The 24,714-nt window shown below is 34.2% G+C and overlaps 1 protein-coding gene across 2 annotated transcripts in view; it reads right to left on the reverse strand.

Annotated features, from left to right (window-relative positions):
- RPTOR (regulatory associated protein of MTOR complex 1) overlaps positions 1–24,714 on the reverse strand; it is a 488,176-nt gene that overhangs the window by 304,727 nt on the left and 158,735 nt on the right. For both annotated transcript variants that reach the window (XM_027850143.1, XM_027850144.1), the window contains exon 4: positions 14,226–14,384. In XM_027850143.1, the coding sequence (XP_027705944.1) occupies positions 14,226–14,384 (159 nt within the window). The remainder of the gene's footprint in view (positions 1–14,225; positions 14,385–24,714) is intronic.

The following is a 24,714-nucleotide window of genomic DNA, read 5'->3' on the forward strand; positions in this document are numbered from 1 at the left end:
AAAGAAAGAAAGAAAGAAAGAAAGAAAGAAAGAAAGAAAGAAAGAAAAGGAAAGAAAGGAAGGAAGGAAGGAAGGAAGGAAGGAAGGAAGGAAGGAAGGAAGGAAGGAAGGAAGGAAGGAAGGAAGGAAAGAAGGAAGGGAGGGAGGGAGGAAGGAGGGAGGGAAGGAAGGGAGGGAAGGAAGGGAGGAAGGAAGGGAGGAAGGAAGGAAGGGAGAAAGGAAGGAAGAAAGGAAGGAAGAAAGAAAGAAAGAGATCTGAATCCATCAGTTCCCTACATAGAGGTGGGCAGTATTTTCCATCTTGTTTCCTCTGGAACTGTAGTTGGTCATTGTGTTAATCAGAGTTACTAAGTATTTCAAAGTTGATAATCTTTATAATATTGCTTTTCTGTACAAACTGTTCTCCTACTTTTGCTCAACTCATGTTACATTAGTTCATACAAGTCTTCCCAGGTTTTAATGAAATCTCTTTCATCATTCCATACAGCTTTCCAAAACTTCTTCAGCCATTCCCCAACTGACAGGCATTCCTCAGTTTCCAATTCTTTGCTATCACAAAAAGATATGCTGTAAATATTTTTGTACATATATGTTCTTCTCTTCTTTCTTTGATCTCTTTGGGAAATAGATTTAAGTGCGGTATTGCTGGGTCAAGGTATGTGCACAGTTTAAAAACTATGGGCATAGTTTGAAATTGCTTTCCAAAATAGCTGGACTACTTCATAGATCCACCAAAAGTACATTAACAGACCTGGATCTGTTTTCCCACATCCCATTCATCCAAGTCATTTTCCTTTTTTATCATCTTAATAGATTTGATGGGTGTGAGATGGTATCTCAAAGTTGTTTTAATTTGTATTTCTCCAATTATGTATGAATGATTTAGAGCATTTTTTCATATGGCTATTGATAGCTTGGATATCTTCCTCTGAAAACTGTGTATTCATATCCCTTGACCATTTATCAATTAGGGGATAGTTCTTTTCCTTGTAAATTTCAGTCGGCTTCTTATATATTTTAAAAACAAGACCTTTATAAGAGAGACTTGCAATAATTTTTTTTTCTCCCAGACTCCTGCTTTTCTTCTAATTTTAACTGATTTTGTTTGTGTAAAAGATTTTAAATTTTATATAATCAATATTATCCATTTTGCAATCCTGTTAACCTCTCTATCTGGTTTCATTATAAACTCTTCCCCTATCCAAAAATCTAACATGTAATTTTCTCACTCCACTAATCTGCTTTATGGCTAAATAATTTACTCATTTTGAGCTTATCTTGGAATATAGTGAAATGTTAGCCTACACCAGGTTTCTGCCAGACTGCTTTCCAGTTTTCCCAACAGCTTTTGTCAAATAGTGAGATTTGGCCTAATATCTGGGATCTCTGAATTTACTGAGTTACTGTGTTCACTTGTTTCTAAATATTGTACGTCAAACCTGTTACGCTGAAAAAACTCTCTATTTCTTACCTAGTACCAAACTGTTTCAATAATTGCAGCTTTACAGTATAGTGTGAGATCTGGTATTGGTAGTCCCTTTCCTTCCCCCCCCCTTTTTTTTTCATTGATTCCCTTGATATCCTTGATCTTTTGCTCCTCTAAATGAATTATTATTTATTCTAGCCCTATAAAGTAATTCTCTGATAGTTTAATTGGTATGGTACTGAATAAGTAAATTACTTTAAGTAGTATTGTCATTTTTACTTGATTGGCGTGGTCTACCAATAAGTGATTATATTTCTCTAATTATTTAGATCTATCTTTATTTGTGCGAAGAGCATTTTGTAGCTGTGTTCATATAGTTCTTGTGTGTCTTGGAAGGTAGACTCACAAGTATTTTATACTGTCCAAATAAATGGAATTTTTGTAACTCTTCCTGCTGGGACTTGATAAAATACAAAAATGTGGATGATTTATGTGGCTTTATTTTAGATCTTGCAACTTTGCTAAAGTTGTTCATTGTTTTTTGATTAGCTTTTAGTTGACTCTAGGACTCTCTACATAAATCATAATATCATCTACAAAAAGTAATAGTTTTGTTTTCTTGTTGCTTATGCCTATTCCTTTCATTTTAAAAACTCTTATTGCTACAACTAACATTTCTAGGACAATATAATGGACATCCTTGCTTGACCCCTGATTTTAACAGAATGGCTCCTCATAGATTATTCCCATTACCTTTCATTTTAGATGGATACTACTTATCTTAAGAAACCTCCATTTATTCCTATGCTTTCTAGTGTTTTTAACAAGAATGGACATTGTATTTTATCTATTTAAATAATGATATGATTGTTATTTGTTATTAATATAGTCATTTATGCCTATAATTTTTCTAATATTGAATCAATCCCGTATTACTGATACAAATTCATGTATGATCTTCGTGATCTACTGCTGTAATATCATTACTAGTATTTTATTTAAATTTTCTGCATGGCTATTCATTAAGGAAATTGGTCTATAGTTTTCTTTCTGGTTTTGCTCTCCATGGTTTGAGTATCAAGATCATATTTGTGTCAGAGAAGTAATTTAGTAGGGCTCCTTCTTTACCTATATTTTTGGAAACAGTTTATGTATATTAGAATTAATTGTTCTTTAAATGTTTGGTAGTATTTGCTTATAGATCCATCCTGACCTGAGGGTTTTCTGGGAGTTAATTTACAGCTTGTTGAATACCTTTTTTCTAAAATAGAGTTATTGAAGTATTCTATTTCTTGTTCGGTAAGACTGGGCAATTTATATTTTTGTAAATATTTAATTTCATTTAATTGTTAGCTTTATTGGCATAAAGATGGGCAAAATAGATGCTAATAATTGCTTTTTTTCTTATTCATTGGTTATGAATTCACCTTTTTCTTTTCTGATACTGGCAATTTGGTTTTCCACATTTAAAAAAAATCAAACCAGTCAATGGCTGGTCTATTTTACTAATTGCTCTCCCTATCCCAACTCCAAAAAAAAGCTCTTAGTATTATGTATTTTAGTAATCCCTTCCGCATCACAGGAGTTAGGTGTATGGCACCCCCACGACCTGGAAAATCCATTGAAAATCCATAGGGGTAGACCCTTCACCTTAATTTTCCTTTAGGAAATCATATAAGGACTTAGCTTTTTCTCATATGATGCCAGGGTCTACAGGAATGTCTTTTTATAACAATTCAGCATTTCTGAGTTTCTAAACTTTTTCTATGTCATCTGCTGGCCTTTGTATGTTATCTATGACTTCCACAAAACTTAAAAAAAATTTCCATTTAATTTCTTATGCCAACCTGCAAGATACTGAAACCATGATGGGGAAAGTCATGATATGGAAGGGATAACTGTCATTCATTTTATTTGTTTGTTTTTTATTTTTAATTTTGTTAATCTTTCCTTTGATTTTCAGGATTTCTATTTTTAATTGGCATCTTTTAAATTTTTTTTTAGGGTTTGTTGTTGTTGTTGTTGTTGCATATCCAATTTGCTGACTTGTTTTTTCTTTCTTTTACTTATAAGTGTTTAGACATATAAATTTGGCTGGATTCCACAAATGCTGGTCTGTTTTCTCATTGTTGTCATTAACATTAATGAAATTACTAATTGTTTTTATGATTTTTTGGGGCCCATTCATTATTTAGAATAGTTATTTAGTTTCTAATTAATTTTTAATCTTTGCTTCAAATGGCCTTTACTGAATATAATTTTTATTCGTGGCCTGTAAATAATGAATTTTTCTGTTTTTATGAGGCTTTTATGCCCTAATACTCAATCAATTTTTGTGAAGGTACCATGCACAGCCGGGAAACAAATATAGACTCCTTCTCATTCAATAACTTTTCTAACACTCTATTGAGGTCTGTAATTTCTATCTTTTTTTTTTTTTTGCTTAGATGTATCTAAGTCTGAAAGGGAGTAAACTGAGGTTCCTCATTGTTATAGCTTTACTGTCTATTCCTGTGAGTTATATTAACTTTTCCTTAACAAATTTAGATGTCATGCCATTTGGTGCATAGGTTTAATATTGATATTGATTCATTGTCTATGGTATTAGTAAATTGTAATTTCCTTGTTTGTTTCTTTTAATTAGGTGTATCTTTGCTTTCACTTTGTCTGCAATTAGGATTGCTACCTATCTTTTTTGCTCTTGAGCTGAAGCATAATAGGTTCTGCTCCAGAGTTTCTGTTTCAAGTATTTCTTAGAAACAACATATTGTTGGAATCTGATTTCTAATCCATTCTGTTATCTTCTTCCATTTTATGAGTGAACTTATCCCATTCACATTCGTGGTTATGACTGCTAACTGTGTATTTCCTTCACCCTATTATCTTTTACTTATCTTTCTCTTTTTACTCAGTCCTCTCTTTAAGAATCTATTTTGCTTTCAACTAATGCTTAGCTTAATCTATCTACCCTCTTATTCTCCTTCTTCCAATTAGTCCCTTTCCCTTCTATTTCCTTTTGGATAAGATCTATTTCTGTACTCAACAGTGTGTTTATATGTATTCTTTCCTCCTTTAGCCATTTCAGATGAGAGTGATATTCAAGTGTTGTCTGCTCTGCTCCCTCCTCCCCCGCCCCACCCACTCACTGCTCTAGTTGTAGATTATGGAAGAAACCCCAGAGGTAGATTCTGAACCAAAAGTCTTCTTGACTCCAAGTCCAGTTCCCTACCTACTACATAATACTGTTAACAGTGTTCTCAAAAGAGCTTTAGATATGTTACTTCTCCAGCAGTAATTAGACATAGATGATTCTCATTGAGGATATTTTTCTTTTTCTTCTTAAAAAACATATGCAAGATATTTTCATTGCAAATAAAGGTCTTCCTTTATTTATTTAGGCTTTAAATCATTTAGTCATTACAATTATCTTTATCAAAAAACTAGCCTTACTTCATAGAGCAGTCTTAGAAGATTAAGCTACCCACAAAGCCACTAGTATAATAGCAAACAGGAGTTCTGAAAAATTAAATGCAGGAATATATGGAAGCTACGGGTTTTTCTAATATTAGGTTAATGTGACTATTGACCTATTAGTATCTTCATTCTAAATTGCTTTAGACTTTCTTATGGATCCCTTGGGAAAATGAACCATGAGTAAAATAAAACAGCTTGAGATTTGGGAGTTTTTTAGTTCAAATGATTTAGGCTGAAATAATACTTCCTGAAGGCTTTATCCTTTTTAATCTGCATTTCAGAATGTGGAATGCATAATCCCTCATAAATATATTACTGCCATAAAAGAGGGGATCTCAGAGTCACACAATCCTACTGGAAACATAATGGCCTCTGGCATAAAGGCAGAGAAAATACTTGCTGAGTCTCTGGCAGAGAGCTGCAATTCCACTGACTAGTGCTATAATTAACATCAAGAAGACAATCCCTTTGCTATTCCCTATAATCCAAATAGAATGCAAACAACTACATAAGAGATACATTAGAAAATGTCAAATGCATTAATTGAGCATGAGTTCCACATTTGTAGGAGCTATCTGAAAATATACAGATTTATATACAAATGGCATCGATTAAGGCCTAGCTAGCCCTAGGTCAAAATGAGGAATTTGGCCTCCTGGGGAATCAGATCATTCTCAGACTGAAGTTTGAGAAACCCTGACCTTAAGATCTAGCACTTCATCTTACTATAATATAAGCTTTGCTAGTCTAAAAACCCTACCACGAGATACTAAACGACTATATGTCTTGGTCATGAGGTTAGGCCCTCACCATTAAGGGGTCGTCTTCCTGATTCAGAAAACTGATACAGTTACTCTTCATGCCACTGCTTTGTTACTGCCACCATCCCTTGGTGCACTGGCACCAGCACCTATAATGTTTTCCAGTAGGAAATTTTACCATCTAATCATGATGCATCTTTTATAAAGGAGTGGTTTATTCATAAGTGAACAAGGTATTTAAATGAGTATGACATATAAATTTAAGGTAATTATAGAAAATGTAAAGTTAGGTGGATAATAAGTAAATTAAGCTAGACTGTATAGCTAACACTCCTTGGACTAAATTGACTCACACTCAAATGAATCATCCTGTCACCCTCAGAAATGGCCTTTTTCACTCTAATGCTTCCCCTAGACTCCAAGTTAGGATTTGTGGACCTTGATATTCTCTTGATAATTCATCCTTTTGATAACTATAGGCTCTCTCATCTAATCAAGAAGCCTCCAGATCATTGGCAAGCTTTCGGTGTTTAATTTACACATCCCCATATTAACAATGCTTTTCTTCCCTACCAAGGTGGGTATTGTCCAACTATTTACTTAAAAGATATGATTACAGTTTTTCCCAACAGCCAAAGTTTTTTTTTTTTTTAAAAATCACTCCCAAAGTTCACAAAAAGATGCTGATTTTCAAGCAGGTGGCTCAAATCTATTTTTGAAAGTATGCCAGCTAAAACAACAAGTTAACTAAGAGGTCAGGGAAGGTATATGTATCATCCGTGTGAGTGATACCACTGAACTACCAAAGTTACAAAAGTCTGGGGTAACAGAAAACAGTTTTTTAAGTGATGGGGTTTTTGTGTTTGTGTGATCATAGCTACTCATTAAACCAGCTACCAAGATTTACATGACGAATAGCAATCTACATCCATGTGGGGCTTCCTCTAACTAATAAAAATTGAACATTGCATAGAAACCATACCAAAAAAAAGGTTATAGTGGCATGGCAGTCTTTTACAGTGGAACAAGGGAGAGAGGAAGAAAGTGAAGAACTTTACCAAGAAAGCAAAGGTGAAGGAAATGAAATATTGATGTAATAGTGTTCCCAACATTTCCACTTCAACAAATAATTCAACATTTCTTAACAGGTTAAAATATATAGCAAATAATTCTGTAGAACACCAGAATTAAAAACTGGGAGAGACCAGAGAGACCATACTCCAACCCAATGCAAGTATTTTCTTCTCACTTGGTGTTGTGACCATACCTACTCCAACCTACATCATTGCTACTGGAAGGGGCATGAAAATCTATGACATATCATAGATTGTATGTTATAAGCCATGACTTTACTAGAGTTCAGGGGTAGGGGGTCTTGGTTAGATCTTTGTCATAAAAAGTATCTACCTAAAAAAGCAAGCATCACATCTAATAGGTCCACACTAGATTTCCCAATAAGTAAATGAGTAAAGCAAGGATGTCCACTCTGTTATTATTTAACAAAGTTCTAGAAAGACTAGTAATAAGAAGACAAGAAAAAGAAATAAAGGTGCAAAGATGGGTAAAGAGAAGATAAAACCATTCTTATCTGATGATGAGATTTATTTAGAAATCTTAGGGGAAAAGCAAAAATATTTGTCACACTTAATAGCTTCAGTAACATTATGAACTACAAAATAAACCCAAAATAATCAACATTTCTGTGGAATTAAAAAAAATAAGAAGTAATAATAGAAAGGGCCACCTCATTCTGAATAACTACAAAATGTATAAAATATTGGGTGTTAATCTATCAAAGCACATAAAATACTTGTATAGGTTCAATTACAAATACTCCTTAAGGAAATAAAGACCAACTTAAATAGTTGGAGAAACATGCAATGCTCACAACTGGGCCATGCCAATAAAATAAAAATGATAATATTATCAAAAGTAATTTATCATTTTAATATTACATCAAATGATAAAAAGGGATACTTCAGAAAAAATTATAAAATAGTATCAAAATTCATTTAGGGAAAGAAAAGATGTAGAATTTCAAATGAAATAACGAAAAGAGGAAGGGATACAGAAGGATTAGCAGTGCCAGACCTCAAATTATTTTATAAAGCAGCAGTCATAAAAAAAATTTATTTACTATTGGTTAAAAAACAGAGAAATATATCAAAACAAACTAAAAAAGATGAATTCAAAAATGGTGAAACTCAGTAACTAAGTGTTTAATAAATTCCAAAACATAAACTACTTAGGAAACAATTCTATTTAATAAAAAAAAAACTGCTAGGAAAACTGAAATATTAAAAATCATACTACCAAAAAGTTAGAAGAGGAACAGATCACATAATTTTCAGAGTTATGAGTAGGAGATCTCTTAACCAAACAAGGAAAAGAAACAATTACAAAAGAAAATATATACAATTTTAGTTACAGTAAACTGAAAAGCTTTTATAAAAACATGCATAATACGTGCATGATAAAAAGGAAATCATCAAGAGAAAAAGTTTTTTACATTAAGTTTCTCAAATAGAGTTTTATAGCCAATACATATAAACAATGAACACATAAAACCAAAAGTCATTCCCAAATGTTCAAAGGACATGAACAAACATTTCTCAAAAGAATTGTAAACTATGAACAATCATAGTAAATGCTCCATTAAGAGGTGAAAATCAAAACAATACTTAAGTTTCACATTTGACATCTAGCAAATTAGCAAAAATAAAAAAGATGAAAATGGCAAATGTTGGGAGGGGTTAAAAGAAGATAGTTGTGAGGATTGCAGGGCCTATCATGGGTAGGAGTTTCAGAGGCAGACTTAGATTAAATAGTGATAGATTGAAATACTCTAATTTCACAATGCCATATCATGCAGTGGATCATCATTTAAGGGACTTAGAGTCATGACAATGTGGGTATAAATTCTAACAGAGCTACTAGCTATATATGCCTACACAAATTACTTAATGTGTCAGCACACTAGTTTTATTATTTGTAAAAATGCGAGGAGGAGTTAACAGTTAGGACTCTTCAGAAAGGAAAGGGATATGTCTATAAGTGGCTTATTTTGGGTATTTTCCTATTTTAAATGTGTAGTTTTATTCTAAAACTCCAAGTACATAAAGAGTAGCATAAATCTGGGACTGCAAAAGCCCTTTGAGATCAAAACCAGGACAGCTCTATTCTTAGTAAAATGAAATATAAAAGCCTGTAACCCTCAGGTAAAGAGAGGGACTAAGAGGAAATGTCTCTTTATCACCAATTTGGACTTTCTTTCTAGCAAGATGGAGAAACTAAGAATGCTTCTGTAAGACTGAAGGGTAGTATACTTTTAAACACGCTCATTAATGGACGGGATATTAATCCACAGAGACACATAGTGACAATGCTAAAGAAATAACATTTATCCACAAAGAAAAGAAGTAGAGAGATGGATAGATTTCATACCAATCTTTAATTTAAAAAATTTAATTCAAAAGCATTATCATGCTGTAATCATTCTCTCAAACACTAATGAATAATCTACAGGTATTAATGAAGTCCTAGTTCAAAAATCCCAGATAAATATTCAGCTAATGGCAGCCTGATAAATATAACTTAAATCTATATGTATGTACTACACTACACAACTCAGGATTATTTTTTATATTAGTCATGACTTTTAGTTAACAGCCAATATTTTAGCATTCTAAATATTTTTTAAAATGCTTCCTACCTCCAAACTATTCATCTACTATTCTTCTCCTAACCTCTTCACGGCTGTAGAAAATGAAATTAAGAACTTTAAATTTAATAAATAATATAATGCCCCTAGTCAAACTGTATTTCTGTTTTCCTAAGACAAATAAAAATGTTAATGGATCGACAAAATAAGCATATGGACAAGACCTGCAGGAGGTTTTTCTGCAGAAAGAATGTTTCAAATCACTAATAATAAAAGAAATGCAAATCAAAGAGACCCTAAGGATCCCCCTCATCACTAGGAAGTTCATAAAGATGACAAAAACTGGCAATAGTAAGTGCTGGAGGTATTATGTAATGATAGGCACTCTAATACACTGTTGGTGAAACAGTGAAATAGTACAACCATTTTGGAAAGAAATTTGGAATCATGTAAATAAAGTGACTAAAATGCCTATACTCTGAACCAGTGACTCCATTACTGAGTCTATGCCCCAAGGAAGACATCAAGAAGAAGAAAGTCCTATATACTCCAAAATATTTAAAGTAGCACTTTCTGTGATAGCTAAGAATTAGAAGCAAAGTAGATGCCCATCAACTGAAGTATGCCTAAACAAATAATGGCATGAGTATAATGGAATATTCCTGTGCTGTAAGAAATTATGTATTTGATTAATACAAAGAAACACAGATGTATATGAATTGATGCAGATTGAAGTAAATTAAGCCAAGAAAACAATGTACACACTATCAATCAATTAATAAACTATTACTATGAAGCATGCACTATGTGCCAGTCACTATGCTAAACTCTAAGAATATAAAGAGAGGTAAAAGCCAATGCCTGCCTTCAGGTTGCTGAGTGTCTAACATGGGAGACAACATGTAAACAAATATGTACAAAACAATTTATATTCAAGATAAATATTATTGTTGTTGTTGAGTCATTCAATTGTGTCTGAATCTTCATGACCCCCTGGACCATAGCACACCAGGCCCTTCTATCTTTTACTCTCTCTCTCAAAGTTTGTCCAGCTTCATGTTCATTGTTTCCTGACACTAGTTATCCATTTCATCTACTGTTGTCCCCTTTTCCTTTTGCCTTCAATCTTTCCCAATATCAGGGTCTTTTTCAAGGAGTCCTGTCTTCTCATTATGTGGCCAAAGTACTTAAGCTTTGGCTTCAGTATTTGACCTTCCAGTGAACAGCTTGAATTGCTTTCTTGAAGTATTCACTGATTTAGCCTCCTTGCTGTCCAAGGAACTCTCAAAAGTCTTGCTCAGTACCACAATTTGAAGGTGTTGATTCTGTGGTACCTAGCTTTCTTTATAGTCCAACTCTCACAACCATATATTGTTACTGGAAAAACCATAGCTTTGACTATATGAACCTTTGTTAGCAAGGTGATGTCTCTGCTTTTTTTAAGTATGCTATCCAGATTTGCCACAGCTTTCCTTCCAAGGAGCAAGCATCTTTTAATTCCCTGGCTGCAGTCATCTTTGAGCTGCAGTGATTTTTGAGCTCAAGAACACATAATCTGACACTACTTCCATTCTCCCTGGGAAGATAGGATCAGTTGACAAGATCTTTGGTTTTTTGATGGTAAGCTTCAAGCCAGCTTTTATTTCACCCTCATCGAGAGGTTTCTTAATTACTCTTCAATTTCTGCCATCAGAGTGGTATCATCTGCATATCTGAGATTGTTGATATTTCTCCTGGCAACCTTAATGCTGGCTTTTGATTCATTCAGCCTGTCATTTCACATGATGTAATTTGCATGTAAGTTAAATAAATAAGGTGACAATAAATAGCCCAGTTGTACTCCTTTTCCAAGCTAAACCAGTCAACTGTTCCACGTTCAGTTCTGTTGCTTCTTGGCAACAGCTTCCTCAGGAGACAAGGAAGATGATCTGGTACTCCTGTCTCTGAGGACTTGCCACATTTTGTTGTGTCCCACAGAGTCAAAAGCTTTAATGGAGTCATGAAGCAGAAGTAGATGTTTTTCTGGACCTCCTTTGTTTTCTCCATAATCCAGCTAACGCTAGCAAATTGGTCTCTAGTTCTTCTGCCTCTTCAAAAACCAGCCTGCTCTTGCGGTAATTCTTTGTTCACATATTGCTAAAGCCTAGCTTGCAGAATCTTAAGCATAACCTTGCTGGAGTGTGAAATGAACACAAATGTTCAGTAATCTGAACATTCCTTGGCATTGCCTTTCTTTAGGATTGGGACATAAACTGATCTTTTCCAAACCAGTGGCTACTGTTGAGTTTTCCAAATTTGCTGGCATACTGAATGTGCAGCACTTTAACAGCATCATCTTTTAGGATTGTAAATAGCTCAGCTGGAATCCAACACCTCCACTAGCCGTATTGTTAGCAATGCTTCGTAAGGCCCACTTGACCTCATTCTGTAAGATGTCTGACTAATCACAGTAACCACACGAAGGTAGTTATCAGTGATGCTATGATCTTTTTTGTATAGTTCTTTGTGAATTGTTGCCACCTCTTCTTAATCTCTTTTGCTTCTGTTAAGTTCCTACAATTTTTGTCTTTTATCATAACCATCTTTGCACAAAACATTCCCTTAATATCTCTAATTTTCTTGAAGAGATCTCTTGTTTTTCCCAAGCTATTGTTCTCTTCTATTTCTTTGTATTGCTCATTGAAGAAAACCTTACCTCTCCTTGCTATTCTCTGGAACTCAGCATTCAGCTGGGTGCATCTTTCCTTTACCTTTCACTATCTTTCTCTCCTCAGCTATTTGGAAAGCCTCATCAGACAGCCATTTTGTTTTCTTGCTCTCTTTTTCTTTGTAATATTTTTTGTTGCTGCCTCCTATACAATATTGTGAACCTCTGTCCACAGTCCTTTAGGCACTCAGTCTACCAGATCTAATCCCTTAAATCTGTTCATCACCTCCACTTTATATTCATAATAGATGCTATTTAGGTCATACCTATATGGGCTGATGGTTTTCCTTACTTTCTTCAATTTAAGTACGAATTTTGCAACAAGAAGCTCATGATCTGAGCCATAGTCAGCTCCAGGTCTTGTTTTACCTGATTGTATAGTAGAGCTTCTTCACCTTTGGCTGCAAAGTATAGAATCAATCTGCTATCTATATTGACCACCTGATGATGCCATGTGTAGTGTCACTTTTGGGTTTTTGAAAAAGAGTGTTTGCTATGACCAGTGACTTATCTTGACAAAATTCTATTACTTTCTTCCCTGCTTCATTTTATATTCCAAGGCCAAACTTGCCTGTTATTCCAATTATCTTTTGATTTCCTACTTTGGAATTCCAATCCCCAAAGATGAATGTGACATCTTTTTTTGGTGTTATTCCTAGAAGATGTTGTAAGTCTTCAAGAACTTCATAAGAACTTCATAGATGTTGTAAAACTTCATAGATCAATTCAGTCCCCTCGGCATCAGTGGGTGGAGTACAGACTTGTATTACCGTGACGCTGAATGGATATAAACAGATATCGTCCTGTCATTTTTGAGATTATACCCCAGTACTTCTTTTCTCACCCTTTTATTGACTATGAGGGCTATTCCATTTCTTCTACGTTATTTTTGCCCACAGTTAGTATATAGAGTGATCACCTGAATTAAATTCACTCATTCCTACCCATTTAAGTTCACTGACACCTAAAGTGTTGATGTTTAATCTTTCCATCTCCTGTTTGACCACATCCAGCTTACCTGGGTTCATAAATCTTGAATACACTAGAATTAAGAGGAGTTGAGAAGGCTTCCAGTAAAAGATGGGATTGTGATTGGTACTTAAAGAAAGAAAGGAAAGTCAGTAGTTGGAGCAGAGGAGGAAGACCAGGAATGAAGGAAAGCCAGAGAAAATACCCAGAGCAAAGCAATGGAGCATCTTTTTCCTAGAGCAGCCAGGAGGCCAGTGTCACTGGATCAAAGAGTATGTGATGGAGAATGAGGTGTGAGAACACTGGAAAGTTAGGAGGGAACTAGGTTATGAAAGCCTGTGAATGCTAAACAGAGCATTTTACATTTGATTCTGGAAATAATAGGGAGCTATTAGAGTTTGCTGAATAAGGGGTGACATAGTCAGACCTATACTTTAGGAAAAATCCCTTAAGTGGCTTCATGGATGGATTGGTATGAAGAGAGACTTTAGATAGGCAGATCCACCAAAAATAGTCCAGAGGTGAGGTAATGAAGGCCCATACTAGAATAATGGCAGTGTCAGATGAGAGAAGGGGGCATGTTTGAGTGCTTTTAAAAAGGTGACATCAAGAGGTCTTGGCAACAGATTAAGGTATTGGGAGTGATAGATGAGTAGTTGAGGATGACTTTTGGGCTGTGAGTGTGAGAAACTGGGAGGATGATGTTGACCTTAAGAGTAATAAAGAAGGTATGAGCAAGGGAAATTTTAGGGAGAAAGATAATGATTTCAGTTCTGGACATGGTAAGTTTAAGTTGTCTATTCAACATCCAGTTCAAAATGTTTGAAAGGCAGTGGGAGAAGACAAGAAATCAGAAGAGAGTTTGGAACAATTATAACAATGTAAATGGAAAGAACAACACCACACCAAAAAATCAAAAGTAAATGTAACAAAATTATAAAGATTACGCAGGGCTTCAATGAAGAGAAATGAGAAGACAACCCTAACCTACCCCTTTTTGGAGGTAAATGGTCTAATGGTGCTACACATTGCACATTTTTGAAGAATTTATCAATCAATTGTTCTGACTTTTTGTTCCTCTCTAAAAATATATATTATTTGTCACAAATTTCCCTGAGAGGGAAAAGGGGAGAGACAACTGGGATAACTATAGTGATGTAAGAAAGATGATAGCAATTTTTAAAAAGTAGGGAACCCAGTTTATAGGCCTACTTAAAGCTCACCAACCTTGTTGAAGACCCAGATTTCTCCATTCACTGTGGGCCTTGGTACACCATGCCCATTGTAGTGGAAGAGAACCCGTTCTTCCTTGGCATTTCGGCGCAAGGATGTGCAAAGCTTCTTGACTTCATCCACTGTCGGATCAAGACTTTGTTTATAGCGGGCCTGTTGCAGGAGAAGAAATTTTAAAGTTATAATGCATTCCAAACTACATATATTACTCTATAAAACTCAGGATTCCTTTTGATGTTGGTCATACCTTTCCCCAACTAGACACTAAATAAACAAGACTATCATTCCACCATTGTGTCATGCCACACTCTAGGCAAGAAGTGATGACATTATTCATATACATACTAAATATTTTTATACTTGAAGTAAAAATGACAAAAATTTGTAATTTCATTTTCTGGATTTTTCCCTTGCCTTTCTACAGATGGAAGTTAGAAAACATATTAGCATAGAATGCACCCAAATCCAGTTAAACACTGTAATAGTTACAGAGGTGAGAACAGATATTAAGAAGTATAGAAGACTTTGCAGAGAGAGCTTGCTACCTAAAACTCATGCTCCTTATGAGGAAATTCAGCACCTGTAATTATGCCAATTAGTATACTGACAAATTAACTCATAAAAGACAACCAACCATATAAGAAAAATGTTAGTGGTTTCAGACAAACCTTAGAAATACTGTATAAAATGAAACAGAATGAAGTGAGCAGAATAAGTGGAGCAATTTGTAAAGTATTATTATTATATAAAAATACAAAGACCAATAATTCCAGATAACCAATTATGACACCACTTCACTCTTGACAGACATAATGGATTCAGAGTGTAGAATGAAATATATATTTCTTGGATATGATCAATGTAGGAATTTGTTTTGCTTGACTATGTATTGTATATTTATGGGGTTTTCTTATATAATAGAAGGACAAGATAAAAAGAGAAAATCATTCTTTTTTCACAGGAAAATAATTAAAATTTTAAAATGTTTTAAAATGTTGCCTTAAATTTTAAATTATGTTAATAGTTAGAAGACAAACAACAATATTAATTACAAAATGGACTAACTCAGTTGAGTAGTGCAATGCATAAAGTGCTGGATTGGGAGTGAGAAAGACCTGAGTTTCAATTCTGCCTAAGACACATATTAGCTGTGTGACCAGTGAACAATTCACTTAACAGTTGTATGCCTCAGTTTCCTTCAGTGTAAAATAGGGATAATAAAGCCACCAACATCCCAGGAGGGTTGTGAGAAAGAATATGAAATAATATATGTAAAGGACTTTGAGACATTTAAAATGTTTTATAAATGTTATTATTTTTGTTGTTACTTCTTAAAAGGGCTGCAAACACTAAAAAGTACTCTGAAAATTGAAAAATATCATCACAATTGGAAAATAAGGATGTATTTTCCTCACTATAGGACTTTTTATTCTCAGTCAATAATTTCAATCCCACTAGGAAAAAAACATTCAAAATGCCTACTATGTATGAGGCACTGTTTTTTATAGAAGTGTTACATATCATAAGTTATACATCTGAGAGGAAACCAAAAGATGGTAGCAGTGTGGAAAAGTTGAAGAGAACACCAAAGTTTTGGTTAAAGGCACTGCATTCAAAAACAAGCTCTCCTATTTGTGATCTTGAACAAGACACTTTAACTTTCCTAGGTCTTATTTTTCTCATTTATAAAAATGAGTTTTATACTGGACTTGTAGGTCCACTAAATCCCAGCTCTAAATCTATGATCTTATGATCTTATCTTGACATGACTAAGACAGAATTTACAGCCTCAAGAAGTATATTTATATCCGGTAGTAATCTTGGTAGTAATTATAACATGAAAGGATATAAATGCTTTAACAGCAATAGAAACAAAGTGCGGGGGTGGGGATGGGGGGTAAAAGAGGGGAAAGAATCATGTCCAATTGTGCCACAATCACATCTGACATTAGAAGAGCTTTTTTAAAACCATGGAATAAGTTAGGACTACCTAGAAAGTGTTGCATGTCAGAGATAGGATGCCAACTCTAATTGTATTACATTTTTTTTTAGATTCCTCCATAAACCAGAATCCAAAAGCTAAGGCATAAATCAGAAACATACAAGCTAAGTTCATTATCAAATTCACTTTTAGTTTTACCATTAAAATCCTATTTCAGCCAATTCCCACCACAAAAGTCCCACTAACAGCTCCCCTAGGCTTACAAGCTAGGTGTCATCTTGGACTCCTCACTATCTCTCATCCTTTCATATCCAATCTGTTGACTGTACCTTTGTAACATCTCTCAGATAAGCTCCCTTCTCTCCTTAGATACTGCTACCATCCCAGGGGCCGGCCCTCTTCACTTTATGCCTGAATTACTGCAAATAGGCTGGTGGTGAGTCTGCCTGCCTCAAATCTCTCCCCACTCCAATCCATCCTCCATTCACCCATTAAAGTGATTTTCCTAAAGCACAGGTGCAATCACGTCACTCCACCCCTTCACCCAATAAACTCCAGTAATTCCCTATCACCTCCATGATGCAAAATCTGTTGTTTGGTGTTCATAACTTAGCCCCTCACACTTTTCAATCTTCTTAAACTTGAATATCCCCTTCCCCTGCATACTCTTTGATCCAGTGACACCGACCTCCTTGCTATTCCTCTAACAATACACTCTAACTCTTGATGGTGGCCATTTTCACTGGCTATTACCCCTTGACCAGAATGCTCTCCTTCCTCATCTCTGCCTCCAGGCTTCCCTGGCTTCCTTCAAGTCCTAGCTAAAATCTCAGTTTCTGCAGGAAGCATTTCCTAATCTCTCTTAATTCTAGTGCCTTCCCTGTTAATTATTTCCAATTTATTCTGTAATTTGTTTATACATAGTTATTCACATTCTGTCTCTCCCATTAGATTTTTACCTCCTCAGGTGCAAGGATGCTCTTTGACATTTCACTGTATCTCCAATACATAGTCCAGTGCCCAGCACATAGTAAGTGCTTAATAAATGCTTACTGACTGACTGACAAATTTCATCCAGAGCAAGAAATGTCAAAAAAGTAAACACACTCAGACAAATCCATTACCATGGAAATCATGAACCAAAACTTGATGAGGTTCATACTGCTACATATTTGTATTGTAATGTACAAATAGAAGAAACTTCCTTTTACAGATGTTAATACATTTACACATAAATTAGATGTATATATGTACATACTATAAAAATCAATAAGCATTTATCAAATATTTACTATACGCTATACATTTTGCTAGGCACAAGAGATACAAAGACCAAAAAAAATTCCTTGCTCTCATTTCTGAGTGTTACTATATAAAGGTAGTAGGTGGCAGTAGACAAAGGCCTAGACATACCAAAAATGCAACCAGTTCCATCAAAATATCAAATTATTCTATATTACAAAATTAGTATTATCCATTCTTCTCAACTAATAGAACTACTTTAGGAAATTTAGCATTTTTCTTTCTTCTATCTCCTGTTGAATTCGCTGTTACTTGTGAACTCATTTCTTGGAGTTCCTCTTAGTGGCATTCTGACCATTCTAAGGTAGCCCATTCTACTTTGGGACATCTTTAATTGATAGGAAGTTTTTGCTTGTTTGTTTTTGTTTTTTAATTCCATGAGCCTGAATTTGTCTCTGTAAAACCCATCACTTCTAATATAGCCCTGTGGGGTCAGGCAAAATAAATTTAATTGTCTTTTTGTTTTTTCAAATATTTGACGACAGCTATCATGGAGTCTTTTCTTCTACATTCCAGACTAAAACATTCATGTTTCTTTTAAGTGATCCTCACCTGGCTTGAATTCTAGGCTCTTCAATATTCATTCTGATTGCCCTTCATTTAAATTTTTTTCAGCCTTTCAATGCCCTTCCTAACCTGCAGTGCCCAGAAGTAATAAATACTCCAGATAAAGCCTAAACAAAAGAGATTATCATGTCCCTTTTTCTCTCTTAATGCTAACTCATCTAAAACCCCACACCTTAATGCTGAATATGGGAAAGCATATTGGCTCTGGAATTAGAAAACCTGGTTCAAATCCTGCCTCTGATGTTTATTATATAATTTAGGGCATCCTATGCCTCAGTTTCCTCAGCAATAAATGAAAAATTGAACTAGATGGTTTCTGAGGTCCTTTCAAGGTCTAGACCTATAAATAAAATTTCACAGGAGTGTTACATATGCAAGTTATAGACCCACAAGAAAAGAGAAAAAAAAACAGCATTTTTACACGTAGCTTCTAACTCTCAATTTTCAGGTTCCAAACTGTTATGAGACTGGCTGTTTTTTTTTAAGCAACTCAAACTGTCTTCTGTGCATAGTTATATGTATATACAAACTACTAAGGGGGTAAATCTTAAAGCATTTTACTGTATGCCATATTTACGTGAGAAGTTTCCAAAAGTGGCATTATTACTGGAAGACATAGTAAGGGGAAAGAGTAAGACCTCTGTGACTTTGATCCATACTCTCACTAAATAACTCCCCCTCTCCCCAAAACACTTCATCATGGAGACAGAAACCTAAACTCATTTCACAGGTTTTGAGTCATGAACCATAAAAAGCACAAATATATTCAGCATAGTACCCATCTGGAAGTCCTTTTACCTGTCAAATTAAAAGGTATTTTTTTGAAGAAAAGCACAGAAACCAGGATCACATCTGTAAATCACAATTAAAAAAAATCAAAATAACAGAGACCAAATGACATCCTAATACCACAGATGATGTACTCTAAATTCTGAGAACTAGCTATGCTTGATATTGAAAAATGATATTTTTGAATCATGATAGAATTTTAAATCTGAATTATAAAACCCCATAAAGTATTTAGGACAGCTCTTTGAATTAGTTGTTTCCTAGTAGTGGTGAGAGATTAGCACAAATTAAATAGTAATCTAGCCACAACTCACTTTCTCTCTACTCCCATTAACTAACACCATACTCGCAAGGTGTCTGAACAAGGTTCAAGGTTAGAGGTCAATGGCCACAGAATACAGCAAAGCTAAACATGTGATTCAGATAATAAAATCATGCCTTTTTACAAAAACATATATTCACTATCCAAAACTCAGACTTGTACCAACCTTGGCTACCCAGAATAGTACCAAGGATGTAGCATGACACAGTAGACTTGGACTTGGAGTCAAAAAGCCTTGGATTCTGATTCCAGCTATACTAGCTACATGACTCTTTTTATTCATCTACAAAATGAAAATCAGAACACATGAAACTAAATTTTAAATTTTAAAATAAAAATAAAATGTATATATTCAATGCCATCCCAATTAAATTGCAAAAAAAAATAATTTTGCTGAGGAAAGATAATAACAAAACTCATTTGGAAGAACACAAGGTCAAGAATATCAAAAGAACTAATGAAAAAAATGTAAAGGAAGGAAGCTTATCAGTACCAGATCTTAAACTTTATTATAAAGCAGTAATTATAAAAAACTATCTGGTAGTGGCTAAAAAATAGAAAAGTAGATCAGTGGAACAGGTAGACATAACAATTTACAGCAGCAAACGACCTTGTGTTTGACAAGTGTAAAGATTTACCTTTTGGGGACAAGAACTCTTTATTCTGTAAAACACAGTGCTGTTTAAAATGAGATGATTTAGTCTGTAAAATGTTTTGCAAACCTTAAAGTATGAAATAAATATCCGCTATTAAGCCTAAACACATTCAAAATTAATCTTATTCACATTAATATCTTTTGTTTTATATCACCTTCATTTCTAAAATATCCCTTTGCCCTTGTTTACACAGCAAGTTATCCTTTATAACAAAAAATTTTAAAGGAAATAAAATGTAAATAAATTAGGATATATGTGGGACAGTATTGTTCTGCAAAAAAAAAAAGTGAAAGGAATGGATTAAGAGAAACCTTGGAAAACTTGGAAATGAACAGTGAAGGAAGCAGATCTAGAAAAACAATTTATATACCTGAAACTTAATTGTAAAGACAAATAACTTTGAAAGACTTAAGAACTCTATCAATTTTGTAGAATCAATTATGGATGGAGCAGGCTCCCTAACCCCTAACAGGGAGGGGTAGTCTCAGTGTGCTGAATGAGACTTATCATTTTTGGATAAGGCCAAGGATATTTCCTTGACTGCACATATTCATTACAAGGATGTATTTTTCTTCTCCCAATAAGAAAAGTGATTTTTTTGTTCATTGAAAAACATTAAAACAAAAATAAAAGGAAAGAAAATAAAATGGTTCAGTAAACTAACCAACTCATCAAACATATCTGATGATATGTTTGTAGGTTTGATATGTATGTATGATATGTAGGTATGATATGTACGTATGTTTGAATATACTATAAGTATATTCAATACCTACAGTACCCATCACCTTTACAAATTAGGGAAGGAAGTACATTTTCTGAATTCTTCACCATGTTCATATTTGTTCTTTATAATTACATACTGTCTAATGCTATCTATGAGGAAAATTGATCAGAAGTGCTGCAAAGTTGGAAGACTACACCCAATTAGAAGGAATGAAACATTTTGACTGGTTAGAAATCACTATGAAAGACAAGCCACTTAAGCAGAAGTTGACAAGTTTCTCCCAGAGAGCATAACTAGGACAACTGATGGAAGCTAAAGAAAGGCCGACTTAGCTTGATATAATGAAAATTTCCTAACAATGAAAGGTGTCCAAAATAGAATAAACTCCCTGGGAGATAGTAGGTTCAAACTTATGAAATGTCTTCAAATAAGTTGGTTGACCATTTTTAGAGTATGTTTTAGACTAGATTCCTGTTCAGATAAGGGTAGGACTAAAATAGCCCTTACAGTACCTTCCAAGTCTGTAATACTGTGAATCTGGTAATCATTAAGAGCAAGGCAAAGCAGGGGGTCTTCAAGAGATGCTGAGAGAATATGCAAGGATTGATGAAAGAACCTTCTCAGATTTCATCATCATCACCCTACTAATTTACACATCTATGAAACTTTATGATTTACACGGTGTTTGTCATGAAAACCCTGTGGGTTAGGGAGTAAAAGTATTTATTGACATGTAGATTTTACAAATAAGGAATCAAAATCTTAAGCATCATAACTTGCCATGAATCACATAGCTACTAGGTAAACATATCTGCAACTCAAACCAAGATTTTCTAATGTTTGATAAGTTGTGATATACTCCGGTAGAGTAAATACTCCTACTGAGGACAGCAATGCTAGGTGGCTCAGTGGATAGGGTTGAACTTTGGAAGAAGGAAGACCTAACTTCAAATCCCACTCCAGACACTTACTCCACGTATGATCTTGAGGAAATCTCTTAACCTTTCTTAGCTTCAGTTTCCATATATGTAAAATGGGAGGATTATCATGAGGATCAAAAGAGTTAACATGTAAAGCACTCTGCAGTCCTAAAAACACTGTATAAATATACCAGCTATTATTATTGAGATCACAGGGCTACTGAAGTATAAAAGATACACAAATGATTATATTAAGTAGAATATAGGTTACAAAGTACAAATTCAGAATTATGCTTACTTCAAAGCAATTTTAGTGAATTTTAAGTGCTACTGAAAAGCATGCTATATCACAAAGAGGCAGATACTAGATGCATGCTTTCAAAACAAAAGTGATATAAGAGATATAATGAAACATGTGACATGATCATATTCCTAAAGGAGATATCAGAGACAAAGGACATGCATTTATGAAAAGCTTACTAAAAATATTTGAATTAATTAGAATATAAAGCATCAGTGACCAATACATATTTGAATAAAGTTTATGATATACACTGAATCTGAATATCACCTTTTCTTAGTGAAGATATACAAAGAAACCAGAAACTACCTAATATAGTAAAATATGATTCTCCTTGCCAAGTAAAAGACTTGATTATTAAGGGCAATGCTGCTTTTGAACAAAAGTTCTTCTGTTTTCTTCACTCAAAACCTCTTGAGGTCATTTACCAATTTCTCCTCTTTTCCCCTAGTTGCTGAGATGGCCCTTCTGCTTCCCAAGGCAAATGTGCACTTTGATTCTATCCCCTCCTGTCTTCTCAAACAACCTCAATATCCTCTCTCTTTTTCTCTCTTATCTTCAACTTCTTCCTATCTACTGGTTCCTTCCCTATTGTCTTCTAACATAACCAAGAACACCCCATCCTTAAGTAGCCTTTATTAGGCCCTGGAATCTTCTAAAACTATATTTCAATATATCATGCCTTTCTCTTGAGACCTTGGACCTACTAGATGCTTAATAAATGCTCAGTGACTTGATTTTCTGATCCAGACTCTTAGAAAAACCATCTACATTCACTGCCTCTGCTTTCTTTCCTCTCACTCCATCCTCAGTCTTTTGCAATACAACTCCCAACCTCATCATTTAACTGGAACTTCTCTCTAGAGCTGCCAATGATCTCTTAATCATCAAATCTGATGCATTTTCTCAGTCTTCATACTTCTCAAAGTATCTGATGCATCTGACACTGCCAAATGCCCTCTCCTCCTGAAGACTCTTGCCTCTGTTTTGGGATTTTTGAGAGGTTGTGAGAGGGGGTTGAGGCACTATTCTCTCTTGGTTCTCTACGTGACCATGCAGCCAATCCCTTTTCAATCTCCTATGCTGGCTCATTATCCATATCAGGTCTCTTAACTGTGGGTATTCCCAGAGGCTTAATTAAAAGCCCCTTTATCTTTCTACTCTTCTCTTTGTTAACTTCGTTTGCTCCAATGACTTTAACTATTAACTCTATGCAAATGAGGCCCAAATCTAAACATCCAGCTTCTAAAAGGCGAATGGCCTATTGGACATTTCAATGTGGATACGCTGGAGAAATATTAACCTCAATATATTTAAAACTGACCTCATTAATTTTGTCTAAAAAAATCTAAATGACAAATATGACAAATACAGAGAAGCATGGAAAAATCGGCATGAATTATGGCTGAATGAAGTAAGCAGAAATACAAAAACTATACACGATAATAATAATGTAAATGGAAAGAACAGACACAAATCAAAAGTAAATGTTGTGAAATTAGAAAGAATAAGCATGGTTCCAAAGAAGATAAATGAGAAGATATTCTCGCTAAACTCCCTTAGAGAGTTGGGGAGGTGTATATATGTACCTCTGTACACACAGTGTACCACTGTACATATTTTCAGATTTTTTTTTTGGTTAATTGATCCATTTTTCTTCATGTCTTTAAAAATATTCTTTGTTATATTGGATGGTTCTGATAGAGGGGAAAGAAGAGAAAGATACTGAGAGAAATTCTGGTGATAAAAATTAAAAAGCAAAAATAATTCAATAATTTTCATTTTTAAATTCACACTTCATCCAGAGATCCCATTACCCTGCATATAATCCAAGGAAGCTATTAAAAGAAAGGCTCTGTATACATGAAAATATTTTACAAGCATGTTTTGTGGTAGCAAAGAACATGAAGCAACAGATGCCCATCAACTGGCGAACACTTAAAATATGATAGGTGAATGGAATGGAATATTAATGATATTTAAGAATAGATAGATAGCTGTGTGACCCTGGGCAAGTCACTTAACCCCAACTGCCTAAAAATTAAAAAAAAAAAAAGAATAGATGAATAGAAAGAAGCATGAAAAAACACAAAGGGAAGCAAAGTGAAATAGGCAGTATAAAGAAAACAATATACACTATGATTACCATATTATAAATGGAAAGAAAAGCAAGCATAAATAATTGAAAATGAAAAAATGATAAACCTTTAGTAAATACAACTTAAAAGAACAGGAAAGAAAATCAATAAAATAGCAAATGAGCAAAGTAAAATCATATCAATACCAGAAGAAATGAAAAGAATGATAAGAAATATTATACAGGTATATGCTAACAAAACTGAGAACATAAAATAAATAGATTAATACTTTCAAAAATACAAAATACCCAAACTATCAGAAGACCAGATAGAGATCTTAAATAAAACAATCTCAGAAAAGGAAACAGATCTAGATATAAAAGAACTGCCCAAGGGGAAAAAATATCCAGGTCCATTCACAGGAGAATTCTATCAAACTTTAAAAGAACAATTATTATCAATACTTCATAAACTATTCTGAAAAACTGAGAAAGAAAGCACCTTATTAGTATCATTTTATGAGACAATTATAGTCCTAATATCTAAACTAGGGAAAGACAAAACAGAAGGAAAATGATAGGCCAATGTGATTAATAAATATTGACTTAAAAATTTTCAACAATATCCTATCAAGCATATTATAGCAACTTATCCAGCAAATCATTCATTATGACCAAGGGGGATTTATAACAGGGATGCAAGGATGGTTCAACATTAGGAAAACAAGCAAGAAAATCATAACAAAACATCCAAAATCACATTGTTGTCTCAACAGTTGCAGAAAAAGCCTTGACAAAACACAACACTCAATGCTAAAAACCCTACAAAGTGTAGGCATTAGGGACCTCTGTTTGATACCATAAGGAGCATCTTATCTAA

The sequence above is a fragment of the Vombatus ursinus genome, unplaced genomic scaffold, assembly GCF_900497805.2.
Source record: "Vombatus ursinus unplaced genomic scaffold, bare-nosed wombat genome assembly UNPS02008996.1, whole genome shotgun sequence".
NCBI lineage: Eukaryota > Metazoa > Chordata > Mammalia > Diprotodontia > Vombatidae > Vombatus > Vombatus ursinus.